Source organism: Carcharhinus amblyrhynchos, chromosome 18 (assembly GCF_965287045.1).
Source record: "Carcharhinus amblyrhynchos chromosome 18, sCarAmb.v2.hapA, whole genome shotgun sequence".
Classification (NCBI taxonomy): Eukaryota; Metazoa; Chordata; class Chondrichthyes; order Carcharhiniformes; family Carcharhinidae; genus Carcharhinus; species Carcharhinus amblyrhynchos.
The window spans coordinates 13701575-13726167 of record NC_137341.1 but is presented as its reverse complement, the minus strand read 5'-3'; the positions used below and the strand labels follow the sequence as shown (position 1 = coordinate 13726167).

General features: G+C 40.9%; 1 protein-coding gene across 1 annotated transcript in view; it reads left to right on the top strand.

Moving 5' to 3' along the window:
* Nucleotides 1-24593, top strand: part of sdk1a (sidekick cell adhesion molecule 1a) — an 815932-nt gene that overhangs the window by 602629 nt on the left and 188710 nt on the right. Inside the window, exons 15-18 of the mRNA XM_080206403.1 lie at nt 8192-8339; nt 14064-14204; nt 17801-17982; nt 22909-23024. Coding sequence (XP_080062529.1) covers nt 8192-8339; nt 14064-14204; nt 17801-17982; nt 22909-23024 — 587 coding nt within the window. The remainder of the gene's footprint in view (nt 1-8191; nt 8340-14063; nt 14205-17800; nt 17983-22908; nt 23025-24593) is intronic.

The window sequence follows — 24593 nt, the reverse complement described above, 5'->3', positions numbered from 1 at the left end:
GATAAGGTGCCACAGAAAAGGTTGCTTCAGAAGGTTAGGGGGCATGGAGTTGGGGATAAGGTGTTAGCGTGGATAGAGGATTGGCTGTCTAATAGGAGGCAGAGAGTTGGTATCAATGGATGCTATTCGGATTGGCGGTTGGTGACTAGTGGAGTGCCCCAGGGATCAGTGCTGGGGCCTCAGCTATTTACCATTTATATAGATGATTTGGAGGAGGGGGCCGAGTGTAGGGTGTCGAAATTTGCAGATGACACAAAGATAAGTGGAAAAGCAAATTGTGTGGAGGGTGTGGAAAGTCTGCAGAGGGATCTAGATAGGCTAAGCGAGTGGACGAGGACCTGGCAGATGGAGTACAGTGTTAGCAAGTGTGAGGTTATCCACTTTGGCAGGAATAATAGTAGGAGGGACGACTATTTAAAGGGCGAAAAGCTGCAGCATGCTACGGTGCAGAGGGACCTGGGGGTCTTTGTGCATGAGTCGCAAAAACCCAGCCTGCAGGTGCAGCAGGTGATCAGGAAGGCAAATGGGATGCTGGCCTTTATAGCAAGGGGGATTGAATGTAAAAGCAGGGAGGTCTTGCTGCAACTGTACAGGGCACGGGTGAGGCCACAGCTGGAGTACTGTGTGCAGTTTTGGTCGCCGCACTTGTGCAAGGATATTTTGGCCTTGGAGGGAGTGCGGAGGAGGTTCACTAGGCTGGTACCGGAGATGAGAGGGTTGAACTATGAAGAGAGGCTGAATAGACTGGGTTTGTACTCGTTGGAATTTAGAAGGATGAAGGGGGGATCTTATAGAGACGTATAAGATAATGAAGGGGATGGATAGGGTAGAGGTAGAGAGATTTTTCCCGCTCAGGACAGCAGGACTAGAGGGCACAGCCTCAACATAAGGGGGGGCGCAGTTTAGATCAGAGTAGAGGAGGAACGTCTTCACTCAAAGGGTGGTGAATCTCTGGAATTCTCTGCCCGTTGATGTGGTAGAGGCTACCTCACTAAATATATTTGAGACACGGGTGGATAGGTTTTTGGTAGGCAAGGGGATTAAGGATCATGGGGAGAAAGTGGGAAAGTGGAACTGAGCCACTTCAGATCAGCCATGATCTTATTGAATGGCGGGGCAGGCTCAAAGGGCTAGATGGCCTACTCCTGCTTCTATTTCTTATGTTCTTATGTTCAAAGAAATGCAGCTCCATTGTTTTGAAATTTGTATGCACTGTTCAATACCCTGTTCAGCACCTTCTTCACTGGAATTTCATCTCATATGTTACATCTCTCTTATACTATCCTCCATCTTGAACAGTGTCAATTAGCATGTGAGTATAAACAGGCAATGACATTTGTCTCTTCATAAATTATAATCACAGCAGGAGCATTACCTCAAAGTTTAAGTGGGTAGAACATTTAACTGACTAATTGCTAATGGTGCAATTGCAGTATTCATCATTTCACCACTTGCCATACTGATTATTACATACCTACACTTGTCTCTATAGCATCAGTTACATTTTTAAGCAAATTACCATATACTCCTTTCAACTGAAGTCAATTAACATTGCATAAGCCTGCCTAGTTTCTATGCATTAGATTTTCAACTATTGCCAGGGCTGGGAGCCATGGCAGAAAAGATCGAAAAGTAATCCCATTGACCAGTTCAGTAGTTCCTCAGCTCCATCTGCAACTCTGTCATTTTTACAGATCCAGAATTGAGAGGTGCCACGGCTACCGTCAGTGAGTAGCCAATCAGGCTACCATCCCACAAGCAGTCAGTAGCCTATCGGGTTTTTGAGACCATTTAAAGAAGAATGGCTATAATTTTCAGTCAACTTCCAGGCCCCTGCAGGTAATGGGGAGACAATGCAGCTGCCTGGAGGAGTAGTCAATGCATGGCTGGGTGCACGATCAGCCACTGGCCACCTGCCAGAGAGACTGTCTTTCCCTGCCCCCTCATAGTGGTGGCCTGGTTGTCAAAGTAATTTTTCAATTTAAGATTTTAAGAAGTTTGAGAAAGGGAGCCTTCATTGTGGCCACCCTTTCCCTCATTTAGCTTCTGTGCAACCTGCTACTTCTTTCAGATGCTAGGCCTCTTATTGGCCAACCACATTCAAGAACCTGCCCGCCATCCTTAATTGTTTGCAGGATAGTTAACAGGGCAAAACCACTGAGTGACCATTCTCCTTCAGGGATACATTCAACACCTGGAAACAGCCCTAATCTCATCTCCGGAAGGAAAATCCAGCCCTAACCATCAACTGCTCTTGAAAAAGCATTTTCTTAATGTCTCTGATTGCTTGCAACCTGTTGAGTATTTCTTCCCTAATAAAGTAGGAGCTTGAATTTACAATTAGAGCAGAAGTATAATTAGTGGGTGCATCTTCCCAACATTGCAAAATATTGGATCAAGCAAAAAAAGCTGTGTGAAAGTCACTGGCTTCACAGTCTCCTTTCTTCATCTGATTAAGCGGCGCTCTGTGCAATTTCAGAGTTCTGGCGAGGATCTCTCAGACGTTGGAGGGATGAAGCTTAAACACATAAATAAGGAGAACTGCCCCCTCCCCACCCTGAATAAAAGAGTAATCCCCTGCATGTGCTCTCTGCCATGCCCCTGTGCCAATGCACTGCTTGGGGAAATGCCCCATCATATCCCTGAACTCCTGGGACCAACACACCCCTGATGTGGTCATCACGACTAATTTTTGTTTTTGAAAACCAGTCATGATTCATGCTGCTGTGGTATCATGCCGTGAAGGGGTGAAGAGATATTTTGGACAGACATTGCATTGTTAAGCCCATTGTTAAAATGCATTTAACATTATGGAAGTCAGGTTCACGGAATCACTGTGAGTGAACCTATGTCACAGCTGTCGAGATTTATTATAACGGCATTTGTGCCCATGACTAATGGGGCTGCTAGATCATGGTCTTTGTCTAAATCTTATGTTATCATTCCCATTCTGCATTTTAAGACTTGGATCATGTTCTTTAAATTTTCCACCATTGAAAATTAGCCTAATTTCATCCTCTTGCACAGGATTTTCAGATCCAGAATCATCCTCCTTTTCCTCTGCTCAATGTCTCAACCTTTAGTTCTTTTGCAGTAATAAGGGGTCAAAGCGTTCCCTTGGTAATGAATTGTAACTGACTTAAATAAATTTGTCACATGAAGTGCACCATTATAACTTCTGCAGATCAAAATGAAATGCATCTTTTCAGCAGCTGAGTAGAATTCCAAAACTGAACTAAATAGTCTTTAAACTTTGATTCCTGTATTATTACCCCATTAAGTATTTTCTAATTTAGTTTATCTTTGTTTTCTCAGTTAATTAAAAAAATTCTAATAGGAAGTCCTGATGCCTTCTGTAAGGGAACCAAACAAGTCATTGTCTATGATGAAAGGAGCAGAGTAATACATTAATCTCGTATTTAGAAATCGTATCATTTCTATAGCATTAATTTAGTTCTGCTCACATTTATGGAGAAATTCCATTCATTTGTGGTTTTAATAACCTTTCCAAAACAAACACTATGATGCTATTAGCACTTAATTAAACAAGGTTGGCCATCTAAAATGTGCCAAAAACACATTGATATTTTTTCATTCTTCCTTTTAAGGCATTCTGGTGAGAATTAAAAAAATACATTTTTTCTGGTCAAAATTGATCAAGATTTTATCTTTGATAAAATGATCCACTAGTAAACCACAATTGTGTTGTTGGAACTGCACAACTTGTTGAAACTTAATGGTTTCATGCTTACCTGCTCCACACATCATTGAATTTTACCACTTCTCACACGCTGGTTAATCAACATTTAAACAGACTTCAAAACAATTCAGACAATGGGGCAAATGAAATTTATTCTTATCACTCTGAAGAAAACTGGGGAATGGGGGACACTGTAAAATTCCTTGTCTTCCCACCAGGTTCCCACCTTCCCTAACTTCTCTGCATTCTTATGCTGGAGCAGGCAAGGCCTAGGCTGGCCAATCAGCCCTTGGCTCTGTTGAGGTCCATAAGTGGCCAGTTGTTGACTACTTCAAGACATTTCTGCTCAGGCTCAGTTTTCAGGCTGGCAGGTGTATTCCAGGTACAGGGAGGAAGCCCGAAAAGGCGATTCAGTCCTCGGACAGGAAGTTTGGGGGGAATTCCTTCATCAACAATCTCTATTTAATACTAGGTGATGCTACCCTTCACCACTCAAAAAAATATGATATCTCACACACTTGTATCCCTATCTCATGTACAATAAGGGCAGGATAGATGAGAGGAAGATTTATAACTATGGACAATAACAATAAAAGAACCACAAATTAATTAGTTTATGTGATTTCCAAAGTCCGAAAAGTCAAAGTCCAGACGGTAATTCCTTTGTGGCGGAACTCAGCCCAGATGAAGTTCTGGCTGGAGCCAACAAATCAAGAGTCCTTGAAGTGAATGACAATTCGACATGATGGCATTTCTGTGCTTAGATCACTTGGTAGGTGCGGATCAGAGATTTATTAAAATCAAGCAGGCTTCTGAGATATAAGAGATGCTTATCCAGCCAGGCTGCTGAACTTCCCTCCAGTTGGTGTTAAAACAGCAATCTAAGGGTTCCTTGGTTCTAAAAGGAATATAGAGATTTCAAAATGGTCTCTTGTGTCATGTAACCTTTTTCCACAACATTGTCAAAAGGGGTGTGTATCTGGAACTAGCTTTTTGTTTCATGACTGATAATGTCCCAGCCATTAGCTTTTGATAGAATTACCAGATTGAAGTTTCTTTTGTCGGGAAACCATTGTCTTGACTGACCCTCTGACGCTGCGATAATAAATAACCTTAAGAATCCGAGGATATTTATTTAATTTCGGAAAAATCACTGAGGGGAAAGAAATACATGCACCTTGCGCACAAACATGCTGATTACAGAATGGAAGGAACCACACATTTTGTCCCTAACTTAAGAGACATTTCCTTATAAACCATAAGCCTGAATTGTACACTCTCCATCCGGGCTGGGGGTGGGGGGGCAATTGGTGAAATTGCAGGATTGAGATTCCTCTGTTTTCTGGTCTGACCTGACCTTGCAGCAATTCTATGCTGCCATGGACAAGACCTCAGTTGGAAAGCCTGCCCTTGCCCCAATTAAGGCCCTTACAAGGCCAATTAAGGGCTGTTCCCACTCAGCTTTAATTGTTAGGCGGGCGGGAGATTGAGGCTCCATGGGGGAAGGCTGGAAATAATCTGGGCTGGGAAGGGGTGGTGTGGAAGCCTCCATCAGAATCCCTCCCAAATGAGGGGGCCAAAGCCTTAATGTAAGCTCCCGCCATCTGAAAAATTATGGCCATAGTATGATTAAAGTAGCCTTTGTTTGGCCCCTCATGTCAAAGTTGGCCCTCTGCAAGAGCATTTCGTTTCTGGCCCCATTCCCTTGCCTTTTTCCTGTTGGCCTGCAAACATTTACTTCTCAGATAATTATCCAAAAGCCTCAATTGATTCTGCCTCCACCAGGCTGTCAGCGCACTTCAAATCATAACCACTCACTGTGTGAAAAAAAAATTCCTTGTGGTTGCAACATTTATCAATCTATATCCTCGGGTTCTTAATCCTTATGGCATGGGAACAATTTTTTCCTATCAGTAAACTGTGTAGTATCCCTTTGACCCCCGTGTTTGCAACCTTGTCAGGGTCCAGCTTCCACTTGTCCCCTTTCTGTCTCCTTTTCTCTGCTTTTCACAATTCATCTTCTGCATCCACCTCCTTGCCCCTCTGCTGTTGAGAGCCCTTGTCACCCCCACCCCTACCTTACACTGTCCATGGATCCAGCAGATAAGTGCTGTCCATGAAGACCAGCTCAGTAAGGACATTGAGGCTGGAATCAGTCTGCCTTAGGAGCACACCAGCACTATGATTGTGTTGCACTCCCCTCAAAGTCTAGCGAACTGAGGCAATCTTGTGCATGCCACTCTTCAGAAATTGGGTTTGACACCGACATGATCTCCTGCCGATGTGACACAAGATTGGAAAGTCCTGATGGGAAACTGGCAGGCAGCTGCTGTAATGAGCATTCTGAGATTCAAATTAATGCCAGTGGTATTCCCACCATCTGCCAGGGGAAGAGTGGCCCTCCACTAACTTGTCATTGCAATATAAGTTTACCCTAGACATTTTCACTTCTGCCAGATTCACCACCACCAAACACAACGCAGGCAGGTTGGCAGAATTCTGCACTGACAACAACAATCATGACCAAGTTTTTCTTGTCCATGATATATAAGAAACATTTACAATAAAACTTTAGTTTAATAAGGTGAGCTTGAAGGTACAACATTGAATGTGGAAATATGCTGCTATCAAAAATAATCGGACAGTCCCTCAGATATTGTGACAGGTTACCTGCATCCCAGTTTGGGTCAAATTCAGGGTGTCGGCTTTGTCTGATTTTAATCTCACCTGCACTAAGTTGGCAAGGTCGTACAATTCTTGGCAGAGGTATTTAAAATTGTTCAGCATCATTTGTTAGCTGCAATTAGGCCCTTAAGTGACCACCATCTTTCCTACTGCTGGGCAGTGGAGGCAAGAAAGCATCTGGCATGGTACACCCTTGCTATTCCACCTGACTGCACATGCCCCAACTTGCTCCTTGCTCCCAGTGGGATGGGAGTGTACATAAAATTCCGGCGTACAAGAGAGAGCAGTGTGCTACCTAAGGATTAGTGGTTGGAAGTGTAATTTTTTAAAAATCGTTATTGCTTCTGCAATTTTGTACTTTGGTGAATGGATATATGTATAGCAATATTTTTGTGCTATGAGCATGTGTTTATGCCCACCTCCAGTTTTCCCTTCACTACAACTGGCATCCTTGCCTTCAGCTGCCGAGGCTGTAACTAGAATTTCCCTCCCCTAAACCTGTCCATATCTCTCATATCTCCCCTTTTCAAAACCCACATCTTAGATCAGAGGCAGGACTTTTAGACTCAATGAGGCAAGTGCTGTAGCAGAGAGCAAATATCCACTGGAGTGTTGATTTGTTGGCACTACCCTGCTCTCTCACCATTTTTCCAAAAACGGTAGAGGGAGGGGAGGGGTGGTTGATGACAGGGCTAACCACCTGCAATCAGTAGATGGCCAAATAAGGACCTTTAAAGACATGTTATTGAACTTTGCCACAGGCTGACTGAGACTTTCAGTCTACGGGCTTCCCTAAAGCATTGGGGATAGACCATTTACCGAAATACAATCTCTTGGTGGCAAGCAAGATCACAGATCCAGCATTCCAGGCAGTCTTTGAGGCACTCCTTATCATACCTGGAGGCATAGACTCCGCTATGAAAAAACTCTCCTTTCACAGTGATGGCCTGGCTATTGATGGCAAAGATTTTAAAAATTGGAGAGAGAACATTTCAAAATGGAGGCTCCCCCCCTCTCTCACTGACCTGAACAATAAGCTGCTGCAGACCTGGTATTGATCTTTCAGCTTCAAGAGCTTCCTTTATTGAATAGCAAACCTACCTTCTGCCCACTGATTGTCTGGGTTCAGAGAAAATAACTGCAAAGTGCTTGCTCCCCATCAAGTGCAATACCATTTGATCCTGACCTCAGGGTCTCAACCCACAGGATCGTAGTTCAGCTGCTGAAGCAGCAAAGAGTGTTTTTTTTCAATGAGGGTGTACATCATCACATATTCATTTCAAAATGAAATGAATATGTGATGATGTACACCCTCAGAAATGCTTTTGGATAGTAGTACCCTTTTGAGGATAACTTGATTACGTGAAATAAAGAGTGGTTACAAGGGCACAGTAGTTAGCACTGCTGCCTCACAGCATCAGGGACCTGAGTTCGATTCCCAAGTTGGGTCACTGTCTATGTGGAGTTTGCACGTTCTCCCCATGTCTGCATGGGTTTCTTCTGGGTGCTCTGGTTTCCTCTCACACTCCAAAAATGTTAGGTAGATTAGTAAGGTGCATGTGTGGGGTTGCAGGAATAGGGCCTGGGTGGGATTGTGGTTGTTGCAGACTCGATGGGCCAGATGGCCTTCTCCAGTACTGTGGGGATTCTATGAAATAAACAAGAAGACAATTTGACTTAAATGCTTTCCACAATTACAATGAAGCGTCTTGACATTTGTGAACATATGTTGGGAAGAACTTTAAACTTGATAGATGTGCTAACCAATCCTTGGAACTGTCTTTTCTATTTTGTTTGACTCTGTAGACTCACCGTGGAAAGTACGGTTACCTAACATTAATCCAGCAGTGATGCACATTACCGTGAGTGGTTTGACACCAGCTCGTTCATACCAATTTCGAGTGTGCGCAGTGAACCAGCTGGGGAAAGGACAATACAGCACGGAAACCAACAGGTCTGTTATTTCCCAAGGAACAGAAAAAGTTTGCAGAGTCACTTTCAGTTTGATCCAAAGCACTTGGTGAGAAGATAGCAACAGCAGTTATGTATTTCCAAGTATGGTGGAATTGAAATTTGTGATGGATATAAGGAAAACGTAGGCAAACCTAGGTGAGCGAGATCAGCAGTGAAGAGGAAGAAATAGGCTTCCTCAAAAAGATGATTTTTGAGGTGATTTGTAGGGAATTTGAGGAGTGAGTTTGAATAAATAATAAATAAATGGGATGACAGATGAGCAGGATGCACAGAAGGATGCAGAGGAACAGAATATTCAGGAGAAGGTTTAAGACATGAAGGGCTTAACAGCGATGAGGTGAGACATGACCATAAAATAATTTATAAATGCAACAAGGATTATGAATTTAGTGCATTGGACAATGGAAATGAGTGTAGGTCATTGTGGTCAGGAATGATGAGTGAATGGGATTAGTATGTCTTGGAAATAGGCTAAATATGGCAAGGAGTACACTAGAATAGTGGTCTGGAAGTGAATAAGAGAAAGATTTCCATGTATATGCTGCCTTTCACCACCTCAGTGCATCCCAAAGCACTTAAAGTCTATAAAGTACTTTAAAAATTGCAAGAAACCTGGAAATCTCTACATTGAATTTTCTTGCTGATTAATGGGAATTAATTCAAATACTTTAGTTGCCTGTTCACTTCTTTAGTTTCACTGTTATTCTGAACTATATTTCTAATACACCCTGGGTAAAAGCAAGGTAACTTGAAGGGAATTGTGGGTCAGGCCTTTATTGATCAAAGAAGTTAAGACAAAAAAACTTCAAAAATCTAATAAAGCTGAAAAACAGATAATTTGCTATACCTCAAGGTTTATTCTGTCGCACGAGCTTTTGGAGCACTGCCCTTTCATCAGGTGAGTCACCTGATGAAGGGACAGTGCTCTGAAAGTTTGTGCTACCAAATAAACCTGTTGGACTTTAAGCTGGTGTTGTGAGACTTCTTACTGTGCCTACTCCAGTCCAATGCTGGCATCTCCACTTCATGAATAATGACAGCTCAACCCACAATTCTCATCAAGTTACTTCTCAACTGCTTTTACCCAGCGTACATTACAATGACACCCCAAGAATGAGCTAATAAAAAACAAAGACACCAAGTGTTTGGCCATGTTTTCACTGCTTGGCTTTGAAATTATATGAAGTGAAATGATGAGATGATAAAAGAATGTATATTAAAAATATTCCCTGGGTAAGGATAGAAATATTCAGCCAGAGAAGGCCCAGGATCTTCCAACAGATAGGGGCCTTGGAGAGGGACCATGTGGACATGCTGCATTGCCTGATGTATCAGCTTGTAATTGTAATGTTGCTGAGTTTTAATATTATTGTTCTGACATCAGCATGTGTCATGTCTTACTTAATAAAGTATACTCACTGTCCAACAAGGGCAATAAGAGATTTCACTATGAATCATTTCAGAGTTTGAGAAAAGGGATAAAGTGTAGTGACTCCCTAAACCCCAAATTCCAAGGAAACACAGTTGCTGTTTTAATGCATGAAATACTGTGTGCAATTCACACAAAACAAGGTCTACAAACAGCAATGTGACAGTGACCAGATATTCTGTTTTTTGGTGGTGTTGATTGTGGGATAAATGTTGGCTAGAACTCCAGGGGACTTACCTTGTTCCTGTTTAAATGGTGCCATGGGATCTCTTATATCCAAGTGAGAGGGCCGATGAGGCTATGGTTTATGCCTCATCCAATAAATCATATATCCGACATGGCATTGAGTATTAAAGGCTTGGAGAGGGACAGGCAAATATTTTTGAAAGCACACAGAATCTGAAGGATTTAAGCTAGGCTCAAACAGAACTCAAACAAGGTTCGGAATAGTCTGCTCTGAAAAAGAGATGGACAGGGCAAAGCATTGTATTGGTGGTAAGGAACAGAGTTTAATCTGAATGTGGAAGAAAATGCCTTCACCCTTCCTAATTATGAATGAAAGAAAGTTATGATTCCTTTATGCCTTGATGCTGAACAAGCAGGCTGATGTCCTAAAGGCAGTCAAGGGCTTGAGAGAAGTATTGGCAAGGTAGACTGAAACCTCAACATCATTGCCAAAGAATGTGGGGATAGCTATGAGAACAATTTTTAAAACACAGGGAATTGCTATAATCTGGAATGCAATACCTGATATAATAGTGGAAACACATTCAATAGTAAATTTCAAATAGAAATTGAAAAATAATAATTTTTCAGGTCAATGGGGAAAGAGCGTGACACTTGGATAGAGAAGATTTGATATAGAAGCAGAGATATCTTGCTGCAATTGTACAGAGCCTTGGTGAGGCCAGACCTGGAATATTGTGTGCAGTTTTGGTTCCTTTATCTGAGGAAGGATGCCCTTGCTATGGAGGGAGTGCAACAATGGTTTACTAGACTGATTCCTGGGATGGCAGGACTGATGTATGATGAGAGATTGCGTTCATTAGGACTCACTGGTGTTCAGAAGAATGAGGGGGTTGGGGTGTCTCATAGAAACCTATAAAATTCTAACAGGACTAGACAAGGTAGATGCCAAAAGGATGACCCCGATAGTGGGGGTATTCCAGAACCAGGGGTCATAATCTTAAGGATAAGGGGTAAGCCTTTTTGGACTGAGATGAGGAGAAATTTCTTCACTTAAAGAGTGATAAGCCTGTGAAATTTGCTTCTACAAAAAGCAGTTGAAGTAAAACATTGTATCCTTTCAAGAAAGAGTTAGATATAGCTCTTGAGACAAAAGTGGTCAAAGTATATTGGACCAAGGCAGAATCAGGCTAATGAGTGATGAGCAGCCATGATCAAAATGAATAGTGGAGCAGGCTCAACAGGCCAAATGACATACTCTAGCTCCGAAAATCTACGTTTCCCTTGGCTGGGGAACATGGAACACATAAGCATCATCTTAGGATCATTTAGGACAGAGATGAGGAGACATTTCTTCACTCCAACGTTTATCATCTTTGGAAATTTTAGTCTGGAGAGTTATGAATGCTCCGTCTTCAATGTATTTAAGGCTGAGTTAGATAGACTTTTGGTGTCTCAGGATAGGGAGAATGAGTGGGAAAGTGAAGTTCAAATTGAAGGTCAGCTACAATTGTACTGAATGGTAGAGCAAGCTCAAGGGGTCACATGGTCTACTCCTGTTCCTATTTCTTATGTTCTTTTAAGACAGTCAAGGAATTCAAGAGAAACTTTTTTACTCAGAGAATTGAGAAGCTGGAACTCCCCACTACTGGACTAGTTGAGGCTATCAGTACGGATGCACTTAAGTGACAAGTAGATTTGCTCATGACAGAGGAAGAATTTGCTAATAGGGTTAGAAATAAAGTGAGAAGACATTTAAAATGTGGGCCAGTTGGGCTAAATAACCATTTTCTATGCTGTAATTTCTACATAAATTATACATCATATAAGGGAATGCAAAACTCAATAGCAATTTACTGTTCACCAAGCTTGTTTGGTCACAGTTCTTTGAAACAAAAGTAGGCGATGTGTATTTTCAATTGATAAAATGCTTTTTCTGATTGCAAATAATATGCCAAATGAATTATAGCTTTATGAAGAACGAACAAATTTATTCTGCACTAATTATTGTTGACAAGTTTAGTTATCTATCCATTCCTATTTACTGGGAAAAGAACTAAAAAAAAAATCCACCTTTTAAGTTTTCGGTGATTGACTAAGTGCAGTGCTTCAAAGCTCCCCTTCGATTCCCTCCCCCAGATTGTGAGCAGGGAGAACATCAAAAGAATGATTTTGGTATGGAGTATAAAATATATATAAGGGCTGAACGATCTGCTCCCGCTCCTATGTTCCTACAATTGCCCTGAGAATTTAGAATTTCAACATATGTCAGCACACGCTCAAAATCGTGTAAATCCTTACTGTTACTTGAAGAAAATCAAAAATGATTTTAAGAGGAAGGGGGAGTGGGGGATGGTGAGAGCTGCAACTGACGTCACTAAAATTTAATAAAAAAGGAGGAAAAACTTTTGATAATATTATCGCCTAAATAGACATGTGAATTCAAACACTGCCACTTCTTATCAGCCACAAATACAGCTGTGTGCTTGCAATTTCTTATTAATAGCTGCAATGCTGGTTTGTTTTTGGATTTAAGGAAAATGTGGATAATAATGATCAGGAGAAACTGTTTCGATTCCTTTGTGTTTAGAAGCTATATCCAATGGTTTTCTCAAAGCTGTGTGATTGAGAAAAATATTTTAAAAATACTTAATATATCTGGGGAATCTGTTTTTTGTTATTAGAGAGAAAATGGAAATGCTTAAAAAAAAAGCTGTTTATATTATGTACTTCACAAGTAGAATCAAACCCTTTAGGTTTGCAACTGATCCCTGCAGCTTGTGGGCGATACATGAATAAGGCCAGTGGACTATCAGCTAGTTTCGGCAACAAGCAACCCAGATTGCAATCCAATTCAGGTTTGATCCAATTTATAGGCCCTTATCTTTAGGGATAATCACATCATTAATTGTGTGCCACTATGGAAATTAGCACAAATTGTTTTCACCCATATAAAATTAATTCATTTTCCATTCTTCTATTCTTAACTTGGTAAAAACACGCATATAAGGTAACGAATGACTCTTTTCATCAGCAGGAATGTTCAATCTTTCTCTTCATCCAACTATGTGAAAGGAACGGGAAGGACTTGAGCAAAAAAAGCAATATAAATGCACACATCCACTCACACTTATTACAGAATCATAGAGTGGTTACAGCACAGATGGAGGGCATCATGTGTGTGGACTTCAATTATTTTGGTTCAATAAATGTGTTGAATTTTCTTCCTTCATATTGCTTTCTCTCCATATCTTTGCATTACCCCTTTCTCCCATAAAATAACATTTGTCCCATTTTGGAAAGCATTCAAATTCAAATAATCTTGAGGAACAGTGGCAGGCCAACTATAACCTAAAGATATTGAGAAATTGATAGAAGTAGACTGACTAGCAGAGTATTAAAGAGACAAAAACAAAATATTGAGTATGCTGGAAATCGGAAATAAAAACAAACATGCTGGAAATACTTAGCAGGTCATGGAGCATCTGTAGAGAGTAACACAGTTAATTGCTGTTACCTCCCAGTCCTATCAAGGGCTATTTTGCACTGGATGCAGCAATCCATTTAAATCCCCGTTGACTTCTGGTCCCACCAGCGGGAAGGGCTGGAAAATCCCGCCCAGCAATTCAGAAATGAGTTTTAAAGGGACATTGCCAAACATTTTTACTAACATCAAGTTGTTTGCTTCTGATGAACCACATCCCTAAGTCTATCTTGTTAAGAAAGATATATTTTTTAAACTGTTTAAGCAGATAATATGACTTCTTCACAGATGTGGAAAATTTCAGCATCTCACCAGAAGTTCTAGAAATGAGTTTGCAAAGCAAAATAACTGCTAAAAAACCTTCCTAAAGGCAACATTGCTTCCTTGCCCCCCAACCAACTTTAAATCAGGTCACAGAGCATTTTCTAATTCTCCATGGTGCAATTTATTCACGTTTTAAAGAACATAGATTGGAAAAGGTAGCGCCAATATTTGACTGTTTTTCTTACCTACATACATGGACTGTTCAACAATAGGATAATGTGTTATTCTAGCTTTCTGCTTATCTAATATTTTGATGCATTGCACAATATGTTTTGTTTCAGGCTTCTATTACCTGAAGAGCCTCCTAGCGGTCCTCCTCAGAATATTGTGGCCAGTGGTCGAACAAACCAATCCATAATGGTACAGTGGCAGCCTCCCCCAGAGCAAGAGATCAATGGGGTCCTTAAAGGATACATCCTCAGGTAAAGTGTAAAGTTGTAATAAACTCTCCCAAATCAAGCAAAATCCCCTGATAAAAAAGTGGAATCCAGGTAGGAGAATTGCCAGCAAAAGGTTTTAAAGAAAAATGTAGCAAGTCATTAGGAATCTTAATGTATTATCAATTATTGGTCTTTTTACATTACATTAAACATGTATTTTACCTTCATACATGGCACAACAGAAGCTATAGATGTTTACAACATGGAAACACTTCAGCCCAACTTGTCCATGCTGCCTAGTTTTTACCACGAAGTTATTCCCAATTGCCCATGTTTGGCCCATATCCCTCTATACCCATCAGAACCATGAACGTGTGTAAATGCTTTTTAAAAGATGAAATTGTACCCTTCTCTGCTACTTCTGCTACTTCTAGCTCTTTCTAGACACTCAGCATTCTCTGTGTGAAAAAATTCCCCTCTGGATCCTTTTATATCTCTTCCCTCTCACTTTAAACCTATACCCTCTAATTTTAAACTCCCCTATCTTTAGGAAAAGATGTTAACTATCTACCTTATCTATGCCCCATGTTATTTTATAGACCTCTATAAATTTGCCCTAAGCCTCCCAAACCCCAGGGAAAAAAGTCCCAGTCTATCCAACCTCTCCTTATAACTCAAATCATCAAGTCCTGGTAAGATCCTAGCAAATTTTTTCGTACTATTTCTAGTTTAGTAATACCCTCTCTATAATAGGATGACCAGAACAGTATTCCGACTACAACAAGAAGTTGGAATACTTCTTTGTTTTGACTAATGAAGTTGTTTTGACTAATGAACCCAACCATGCCGAATGTCTTCTTCACCACCCTGTTTACCTGTGACTTCGCTTTCAAGGAGCTATGAATCTTAACCCCTATATCTCTTTGTTCTGTAACTCACCCCAATGCCTTACCATTAACTGAGTACGTCCTGCCCTTGTTCAATCGACCAAAATGCATCACCTTGCATTTATCTAAATTAAACTCCACCTGTCATTCATCAGCCCACTGGCCCAATTGATCAAGATCCTGTTGCAATCCAGATAACCTTTTTCAGATGACACCAGATGCCACCAATCTGGTGTCATCTGCAAACTGACTAACCGTGCTTCCTAAATTCTCATCCAAATTATTAATATAAATTACAAATAACTGTGGACCCAGCACCATTTTCTGAGGCACACCGCTGGTCACAGGCCTCCAGTTTGAAAACAACCCTCTGTCTTCTGTCGTCAAGCCAATTTTGTATCCAATTGGCTACCTCACCCTGGATCCTGTGAGATTTAACCTTTTGCAACAACCTACCATGTGGCACCTTGTCAAAGGCCTCACTAAAGTCCATGTAGACAACATTGACTGCACAGGCCTCACCTACCTTCTTGGTTACCTTTTCAAAAAACGCAATCAAATTCATGAGACATGATTTTCCACTCACAAAGCCGTGCTGATTGTCCCTAATCAGTCCTTGCCTCGCTAAATGCCTGTAGATTCTGTCTCTCAGAATACGTTCTAATAACTTACCCACTACAGACAATTAGGCTCACTGCCCTGTAGTTCCCAGGCTTTTTCCTGCAGCCCTTCTTAAACAAAGGCACAACATTTGCCACCCTCCAATCTTCAGGCACCCCACCTGTGCCTGTCAATGATTCAAATATCTCTGCTAGGGGACTTGCAATTTCCGACGTAGCTGCCCACAATGTCCTGGCATACATTTCATCAGGTCTCGGGGATTTTTCTGCCTTGATATGCTTGCAGAAGCACTTTGGATGCTCCTTTGCCTTATCTGCCAAAGCAATCTTGTGTCCCTTTTTTGCCCTCCTGATTTCTCTCTTAACTCAACTCTGACACCCTGTATACTCTCAGGGGGTCCACTTGATCCTAGCTGTCTGTGCAAGTCATATGCCTTCTTTTTCTTCTGGACCTTGTCTTTCACTCTAAAATGTATGTGCTTACCCTGAACCCTGGTTAACACACTTGAAAACCTCCCACTTACCAGATGTCCCTTTGCCTGCCAACAGATTCCCCCAATCAATGAGGGTGGGAAAAGATCTGGAATGATTTCTTTTAGAAAAGGAAGTTTTAATAAAATAACACAGTGCAAGTTCAGAATAACATTGTAAACCACCATTGATGTTGTAACTATTGTTTGTGGAAACTGAACACTTTCCCCAGGTTTTTTAAAAATGTTGCGTTGAGTCAATTCTTGGAGGGACTGCTGTGTGCAATAGGTTAACAGTGTTTTTGCACCTCTGGGATCAAGATTAAATCTATCATGGACTGATGAATGAAAATGTGCTTTCTCTGCTGGCTGTAAAAGTCCCATGTGAAGCTGATTTCAGTTGGTCACAATCTAGTTGCTAATGTGCATAGAACACAGCACAAAATTGCTCGTAATTTGACCCAAATTAACATGAAATTGTCATCCTCATGGGGGCTGCAGATGTGGGAAATGGAAACAATCAAATGATGGTGTAGCGTATCATAGTAGTGGTAAAAAGGAGTTTATCTTTTTGTCTTAATGTACTGCACTGTCATTGGCATGCTTGAAGCTGACACTGAGTGTCCATGGTCCAAGATGATCCGTTCCCTGGTCTCAACATTGTTTGCTTTAATCAGCTGCAAAAAATTGATGAAGAATGTGGTGCAATTCCCACTGCCCCTGCAATGATTCCAGATGGAATATCTTAACAGCTGTGCAGGGTAGGTGTAGACAATGGTGGAGATGGCGTGCAGCAGTTTAGCCCACTGCTGTTCTTTTCATTTATCACAATTATCATGATTTACAATGATCACACTGAAGAGAAGTTCTAATGAAAACAGCCAAATTATCCCAGGATATTAATGACACCAATATTGAAAAACAACTAATAAAATTAGTTCAAGGGACAGGCATGATACGATAAAGCAACTGTAAAAAGCAGAAGAACGTGGTTTGTCAATTAACTCCCTGAACTTGGATTTGAGTTTTGTTTGCTGTTCATTCCTTGGTGCTTTCAGAAATGTTCAAAACATTTCAAAATTGTTATTTAAATTTTCCCACTTTGTAAAAGCAATACATGCTATAAACCAGGTCTTATTTCCATACCAAATATTTGACAAATTCAGTGGCACAGATGACCAGTTTATGCCCAGTCCCAAGGTAATAAATATTTATATCTATGTAGTCAACAAGCAGTGATATATTAAAGTGATCACAATCTACCTCTTTTTATTTTCGCCCATCACAATTATCAAATGTGTTGCTTTAATTATCATGTTAGGGACAATATAAACATTGGGAAATCGACGTCTCAGTATTTTGTGATATTTTTTAATGGTGTCCTCCAAACTAGAAAATAAATCACTTTTAATAATAGTGAACTATTAACAATCTTTTACAAAGTGTTAAAATTCCTTTCAGAGGTATGAAAAAATATAAGATCTGGACCATTTTTGACATGTTCTATATAGCATATTGTTACAACTTATATTTATTTAAAGTTGTATAACTGTATCATAGCATGCTAACTTCATTCACTGCTTTATTTATACGTCTGAAGTGCATCCAATCCTACTGCAATTTCTATAATGCCACTTTTGAGCTTCACTCTTTGTTTGTAGGTATCGACTTGCAGGTCTTCCAGGTGGATACCAGCTTAAGAACATCACTAGCCCTGAAGTGACCTATTGCCTGCTTAAGGACCTCATCATTTGGACCCAATATGAAATCCAAGTTGCAGCATACAATAGTGCTGGGCTTGGTGCATACAGCAGGGCAGCAGCTGAGTATACACTGCAGGGAGGTGAGAAAATCATTTCAAAGATTTACTTTTCAGAAAATTATGTCTTTCCTGACTCACTGGCATTCATTCCCTTGGGAGCTGCCATTGTCCTATTTACAGCTGCTTCAACTAGGCAGCAACATAGTGAGCCCCAGGCATTTGATAAAGTTGACATTGATGTCCGTCTTTGCTCAGTGAAATGGAAACAAATTTTCTTTAGTGGAGTTGTGGTGAAATGCAGAAGTATTATAAATGATCAAACCCACCCTGTCTTTGTTTTATGTTTAATATCACTGTTTTCCCATGGAACAGATTATCTGAAGATTGATGAATCTCATCAACGGGATGGCTGAAAAATTCAAATTTTCATGTGTCCTGAGAGTAAGACCCATCGCTACAGCGATTGCAGAACAAATGTATTTTTAATACCAGATCTCCTGTGGCACTTGTTCCAGTAATCTGGGATTTTGAGCTGCGTAAATCAAACCCGTTTTAATCTGGACTATTCCTTTAAACCCCCTGCTCAGATACTTGCCGTGGAGAAGAGGTCAGAATCGGCATAGCCTGAGATTAGTTGACATGAGAAGTTTATGTAAATAAAGCTGCTAAAGTGAAATTGGGTATAATATGATCTGTCCCTTCAGAGTATGAATCTGAGGTAGGTTTCAGTCAATGAGCAGCTGTCTGAAAATTCTCAATTTCTCGGCAAGAGACTAGATGATAAGATACAGAAAAATCAGCACGGAAAGGTAGGCCTGGATTTTGGAATAGTATTGATGGCAAACTGCCAGTGTTGGCCATCATTACTTCATTCTGTCAGCAACCCCTTAAGTCTGCACATGCCCAGAATACAGCAAAAAGTATAGGCCATGATGTAGTTCTGAAGACAAGCTGTTCTAATACAGCTTTAACACAGACATCGATCTGACCAAGTGGAAACTTGTCCATGTCCTATCTACTAAAAGCAGAACAAATCCAGGCTGTCTGGTTATCACATCATCCGTCTACTCTCAATCATCAACAGACTTATGGAAGGTGTCATTTACAGTGTTATCAAGTGGCATTTACTCACCAAAAACCTGCTGACTGACACTCCATTTGAGTTCCATCAGGGTCACCAGCTACAAAGTTCATTCCAGCCTGGGTCCAAATATGGGTCCAAAAATCTGAATTATGGAGGCAAGATGAGAGTGACTGATCTTGTCATCAAGGCAGCATTTGATTGACTGTACTATCAAGAACCTGAGTAAAAATGCAAGATAAAAGAAAATCAGGGGAAAATCCTCCACTTATTGGAGTTATACCTATCACCAAGAAAGATGGTTATGGTATTTGCAGGCCAATCAGCTCAGCCAAAGACATTGGTGCTGGAGCTCCTCAGGGCAAGGTCTTAGGCTCAACCATGGTTTCCTCTGGGTGCTCCAGTTTCCTCTCTCAGTCCAAAGGTATGCAGGTTCGGTGGATTGGCTATGCTAAATTGCTGCTTAGTGTCCCAAGATGTGTCGGTTAGGGGGATTAGCAGGGTAAATATGTGTGGTTAAGGAAAAGGTCTTGGGTGGAATTCTCTGTTGGAGACTTGGTGCATACTGGATGGAATGAATGGCCTCCGTCTGCACTATCAGAATTCTACAATTTTCAGCTGCTTCATCAATGACCTTCTCTCCATCATAACATCAGACGTGGGGATATTTGTGATGATTTGCACTATATTTAGTTCCATTTGCAATCCTTCAGACAATGAAGCAGTCTATGTCCACATTCAGCAAGACCTGAACAGCTTTCGGGCTTAGACAGGTAAGTGGCAAACAGAATTCCTGCCACATAAAAGCAGAACCGTTTCTAACAAGAGAGAATTTAACTATCTTTCCTTGACATTGCATTACCATTGCTGAATTTCCAGCCATCAATATCTGAGGGTTGCCATTGAGCAGAAACTTAATTGGAAGAGCGACATAAATGCTGTGTCTATAAGAGCAGGTCAAAGGCTGAAAACTTTGCAAAATATACCTTGCCCCTCATGCCCCAAGCTTATTCACTATCTAGAAGTCACAATTCAGGAATATTCCCACTTGCCTTAGTGAATGCATCTCCAACAACACGCGATCTCAGCACTATCTTGGATTAAGCAGCCCTCTTGATTGGTACCACACCCAGAACCTTAAACTTTCACCAAAGGCCCACCAAGGTCATAGTACCAAGATGAAAAATGCACTGCAGCAATGCAGCAGTACTGCTTCAACAGCATCTTCCAAACTTGCAACCTCTGCCACCTAGAAGAACAAGAGCGGTCAGTCCTGGGCTCCCTTTCATCTGTGGCTATAGGGTGCCGATTAGCCTAAAATTAGGTTTAGAAGGATCCAGCAACAAGCCATTGAGAATCACCAAGAAGGTCTGCATTAACTATTGTCAATATAATGAGGCAATCTTCAGGCCTTGAAGCAATTCCACAGCCCCCCCATTCCTCCCCAACACCCCTCCAGCAACATAGCCCCCACCATTCCCTGTCCACAGGCTCCCAGCAACACAGTCCCCCCCCATTTCTCCCCCACACCCCTCCAGCAACATAGCCCCCGCCCCCCACCATTTCTCCCCCACACCTCTCCAGAAACATAGCCCCCACCATTCCAAAATCACGCTGCTGTATTTCAGAAGTAACAGGAAAGCTGAGGCCATCAGTTAGGAAGGCTCTTTCCCTTTGTCAGGCATTTGCAACAAGTGCCCAGACCAAGGAATTCCAGTGGTACTGGACAGATGCAGCAGACTTGCTACTTTGCAGCTATCCAGTAATGAGTCAGAGTGAGACCTCAAAATCACTCTTCAACATTTTATGTTTCCATTGTTTCAATTGTAGGAGAAGAACCAGTTACAAAGATTTACCAGTGGTAAGATAATCAAGTCTTTGGCTCATTATATTTACAAAAATTAACATGAGTAACTCCAAATGTTTTCCTGGGTTCCAGAATTCTAATAGTGTTATGATAATGTATTTGTTTTCAAGATAATGATCAAGTCCATGAGCAACTGCTTTGAGACCAGTAGGTTGTTTTTGTCTGTGTATGCATTGCCACAACATGAATAATAATTTGAACAAGTAACTTCAAGTAATTAAAATAACCAAGCTTTCTCCCTATCAAGTCCAAGCACTAATTCCATAATTTATTTTCCAGTCAGTTTGACTTCTTTCAATTGTTTTGTCATAAAGGCAGGAATGGTAATTGAACGTGTTAGTCTCATTGCAGTTACTTTTCTCATTTGATTTTTCCACCTGGAAACTCTTTGCCACAGCTCCACTGCATTCTAATTTGAAATTGTAGTTTCTGAACTTTCAGTGGTCCCCAAAGAAGCTTTGTATGAATGAAGCGTTGGGTACCAGATTAACATCAGTGTCCTTGAATTAGTGAATCAGGGTTATTAAATGTTAAATCTTAACCATCTGCATGATTACCTTGAATAACTCTTAAAACTAATGGATGAATTGCAGCTTGATTAAGTCTCAAGTTTATGCAATAATTTGCTGCAGAATTTTGTTCGAATTAGACACCAGCCATTGGTGTGCTGTGTGACTGTCAAGAAAAGCATTGGGGGGTTGCCTATTCTCCCAAGGTATGCTACTCAAGTCTGTAGTTTCTCAAAACCATTAGTCTTACTTACAGCAAGCGTGTACGTATGTAGACCTCTACACAAAGTTAGAGCTTCACCTTCCATATTTCTCTTGCATCTCTTCATGTGATGTTACATTGTTTTCCATTAATATCATGTATGCTTCTGATGTTAACCTTGTATTTTACAGTCAGGTTTAGGAAAATTTTAAGTTTTATTTCCTCCCCTTGGTAAGATACCATTGTGACCTGCTCCATTTCTTTAGCTGACACAATGAGTAGGCAGCATGTGGGCAGACCATGCTAGTGGCACAATTAAGAAAATGTATACAAGAAATGACTGACCAGATTTTTTATCCTTCCAATTGATAATGTTTAGCCAACTCTTGTTGGCTCACAGATGATTAGGAAGTCATTATGGATGTGACTTTGAACCCCATCATCCCATATTCCAACATTGCCAGAAGTAATTTTTTTAAAATTATTATATTTTATAAACCAAAATTTTAAGTTTTATAGTGCAAAGTAAAAGGAAACAAGTTTCAGTATAGCTTGGGGAATTGGACTTGACTGTTCAGTGGTATTTTCATATTGGCGTGTATTTTCTCCACATGATATGCCTTTTACTTCTACAACTGCATTGTGATTGCTAGTCTGAGCATTTCAAATGGATTAATGTGCAGAGTGAGACTTTCAGACAGACTACCCCCCGAAAGGAAAGGTGAATTAGCCTGCACCACTCCCACTAGTTTTCATTAACATTCCTCCAATGAGATGTGATGTTCTACACAAAATACATTTTAACAGATCTCCTAGGCCATTGGTATTATTCTGCTTTGATTTTATGAAGACCAATTAAGGCCAGAAAGCCTAATTGCATTCAAGTAAACAGTAGCTCCTGGCATTGAGAGGTTAATTACTGTTTGGTCAGGGAACTTTGCAGGTTGGCATGTGCTTGTGAATTTCAGGCTCCATGCAATTTCCTGTGACATTTCTCTCACTAAGTCAGATGATGAACTGTTTTATCAGGCAAAGAGTATTAAACAATATAATGCACAATATATTCCTTTCCAGCATTACTGTGTCATTTTAAGGGCAAAATATCATATTTCTTTAAGTAAATAACAGTTCAAATAGTCCAGACTCTATTGTTCCTTGCTCACAGAACTTTGCAAAACAGAAAATGCTTGTCAGTTTGACAATTTAAGGATGTTTGTGCATTTAAATGTTGTCTTGCAGCTATAGTTCAGACCAATTTATAATTTGCAAAGCTTATTAACTGTTATTAGGTATATTTGGTAGTTGAGAAGTGAAAAAGAATGTGACTGGTTGTTCTGGTTGTGTGCAGTGCCGACAGCACCCCCACAGAATGTGGAAGTTGAAGCTGTGAACTCCACTGCTATCAAGTTTACATGGGATCCTCCTCCGCAGCAGTTCATAAATGGTATCAACCAAGGTTACAAGGTAATTAAACAGAATATGAAAACTAAAAGTTGAAAAAACGGTTGTGTAGTTTTAGATACAAAAATATATGACTGAAACCTTTCTTTGGCCAAATGCAGTATGTTGGGGGAGCGGGGATGTGAAGAGGGAAATAAGGCTGGCAAATACGATGGTAATTGATGTAAATTGGAAACCCAAGAGCTGTCTGGCAGCAAATAAGGGATTGGGTTAAGCTTCAGGAGCAAAGAGGGTGATGATATATACTTTGACTGTGTCAACAAGACAATGTGGTGCGCTTAGTGCAGCCCGGATGCTACATGCAGCCCATCTGGGTTCTGAGTGTGGCCCAAGAGACTTTGGTTGACCATTACCCATGCACATTCCCTGATTTCCATCTGCATAGTTTTTTTTCCTATCGATATGACTGAAGTGATACTCATGTAATGGAAGGGCCAGTAAAGTGAGATGGGTGCTGATTGCACACAACATTGACTGTGAGAGCCATGTATTCCCTCTGCGTCCGAAGCGTAAATATTTATTTTGTTTTTACCATTTGAAGTTGACAATTCCATCATTTTATAAATGATTAAGCATTTTCCATAACTTGTTATGAAATATTTAGTATTACATGTATTTAATCTTATTCATGCAATTATGGTTAGTGAACAAGCCTAATTTTAATCTGAGATGAGAGGGGGTCACTGATCTAGGTTGCCTATCACTGGCTTAGTGTGTAGGTGCATGGTGGCTAAAGAGAATTAGTGTGCTTCTTGCTTTGTGCCAGTGAACTTCTTATTTTTAGCCCTCACTGCTGGCTGGAAGCGACATGAAAAGCAGAGTCTAATGTATAAAATTCTCACTGTTGACACACAACGTCTCCATTGCTAAATTCTTTTTCTGCCCATATTGACGGGCGGAATTAGGATTCCTTGCAGCCACAGGCTATAGCTTCAGAGGAACTTGTAAGTTTGGTTCCCTGAAATGTTAGGGCATAGGCACACCTGGATCTCAGAACCAAATTCTGTTACGAGCAAATAACTGCACTACCAAGTGGATACCACAGGGAAGATGAAGAATAAGAACAAAAACCCTGACAAAAAACATGGAGTGGAGCCCTGATGAAGGAGCAGCACTGCAAAAGCTAGTGGCGTTTGCTACCAAATAAACCTGTTGGACTTTAATCTGATGTGAGACTTCTTACTGTGGAGCCCAAAGGCAGAGCAATGCTTAAATATGACAGACGTTGTGCTCTGCATTCCTGTAGACCAGGCTTATCCAATTTATATTGTAGACCCCTAAAGCTTTGGGACACGGCCCACTAAACTTCAACTCACATTTGAAAATGGCTGTAAAGCTGCTCCTCCAATCAGAGTCTGGGTCTGATCAGCAGCCAATGCAGGGAGAAACCTGCCTGTGATTAGATAAGCAGACACCCACAGGGAAGTAAATTTTTAAGGTCAGGCTCAGGACGAGAGCAAGAGGAGAGTGTAGAATGTGGAGCGAGGGGGGAGAGTGGGACTTGGAGCAAGGGGGGAAGAGCAGGTCTCATAGAAAGAGAGAGAGGCCGTCGGAGCGAGGGGGGAAGAGAGG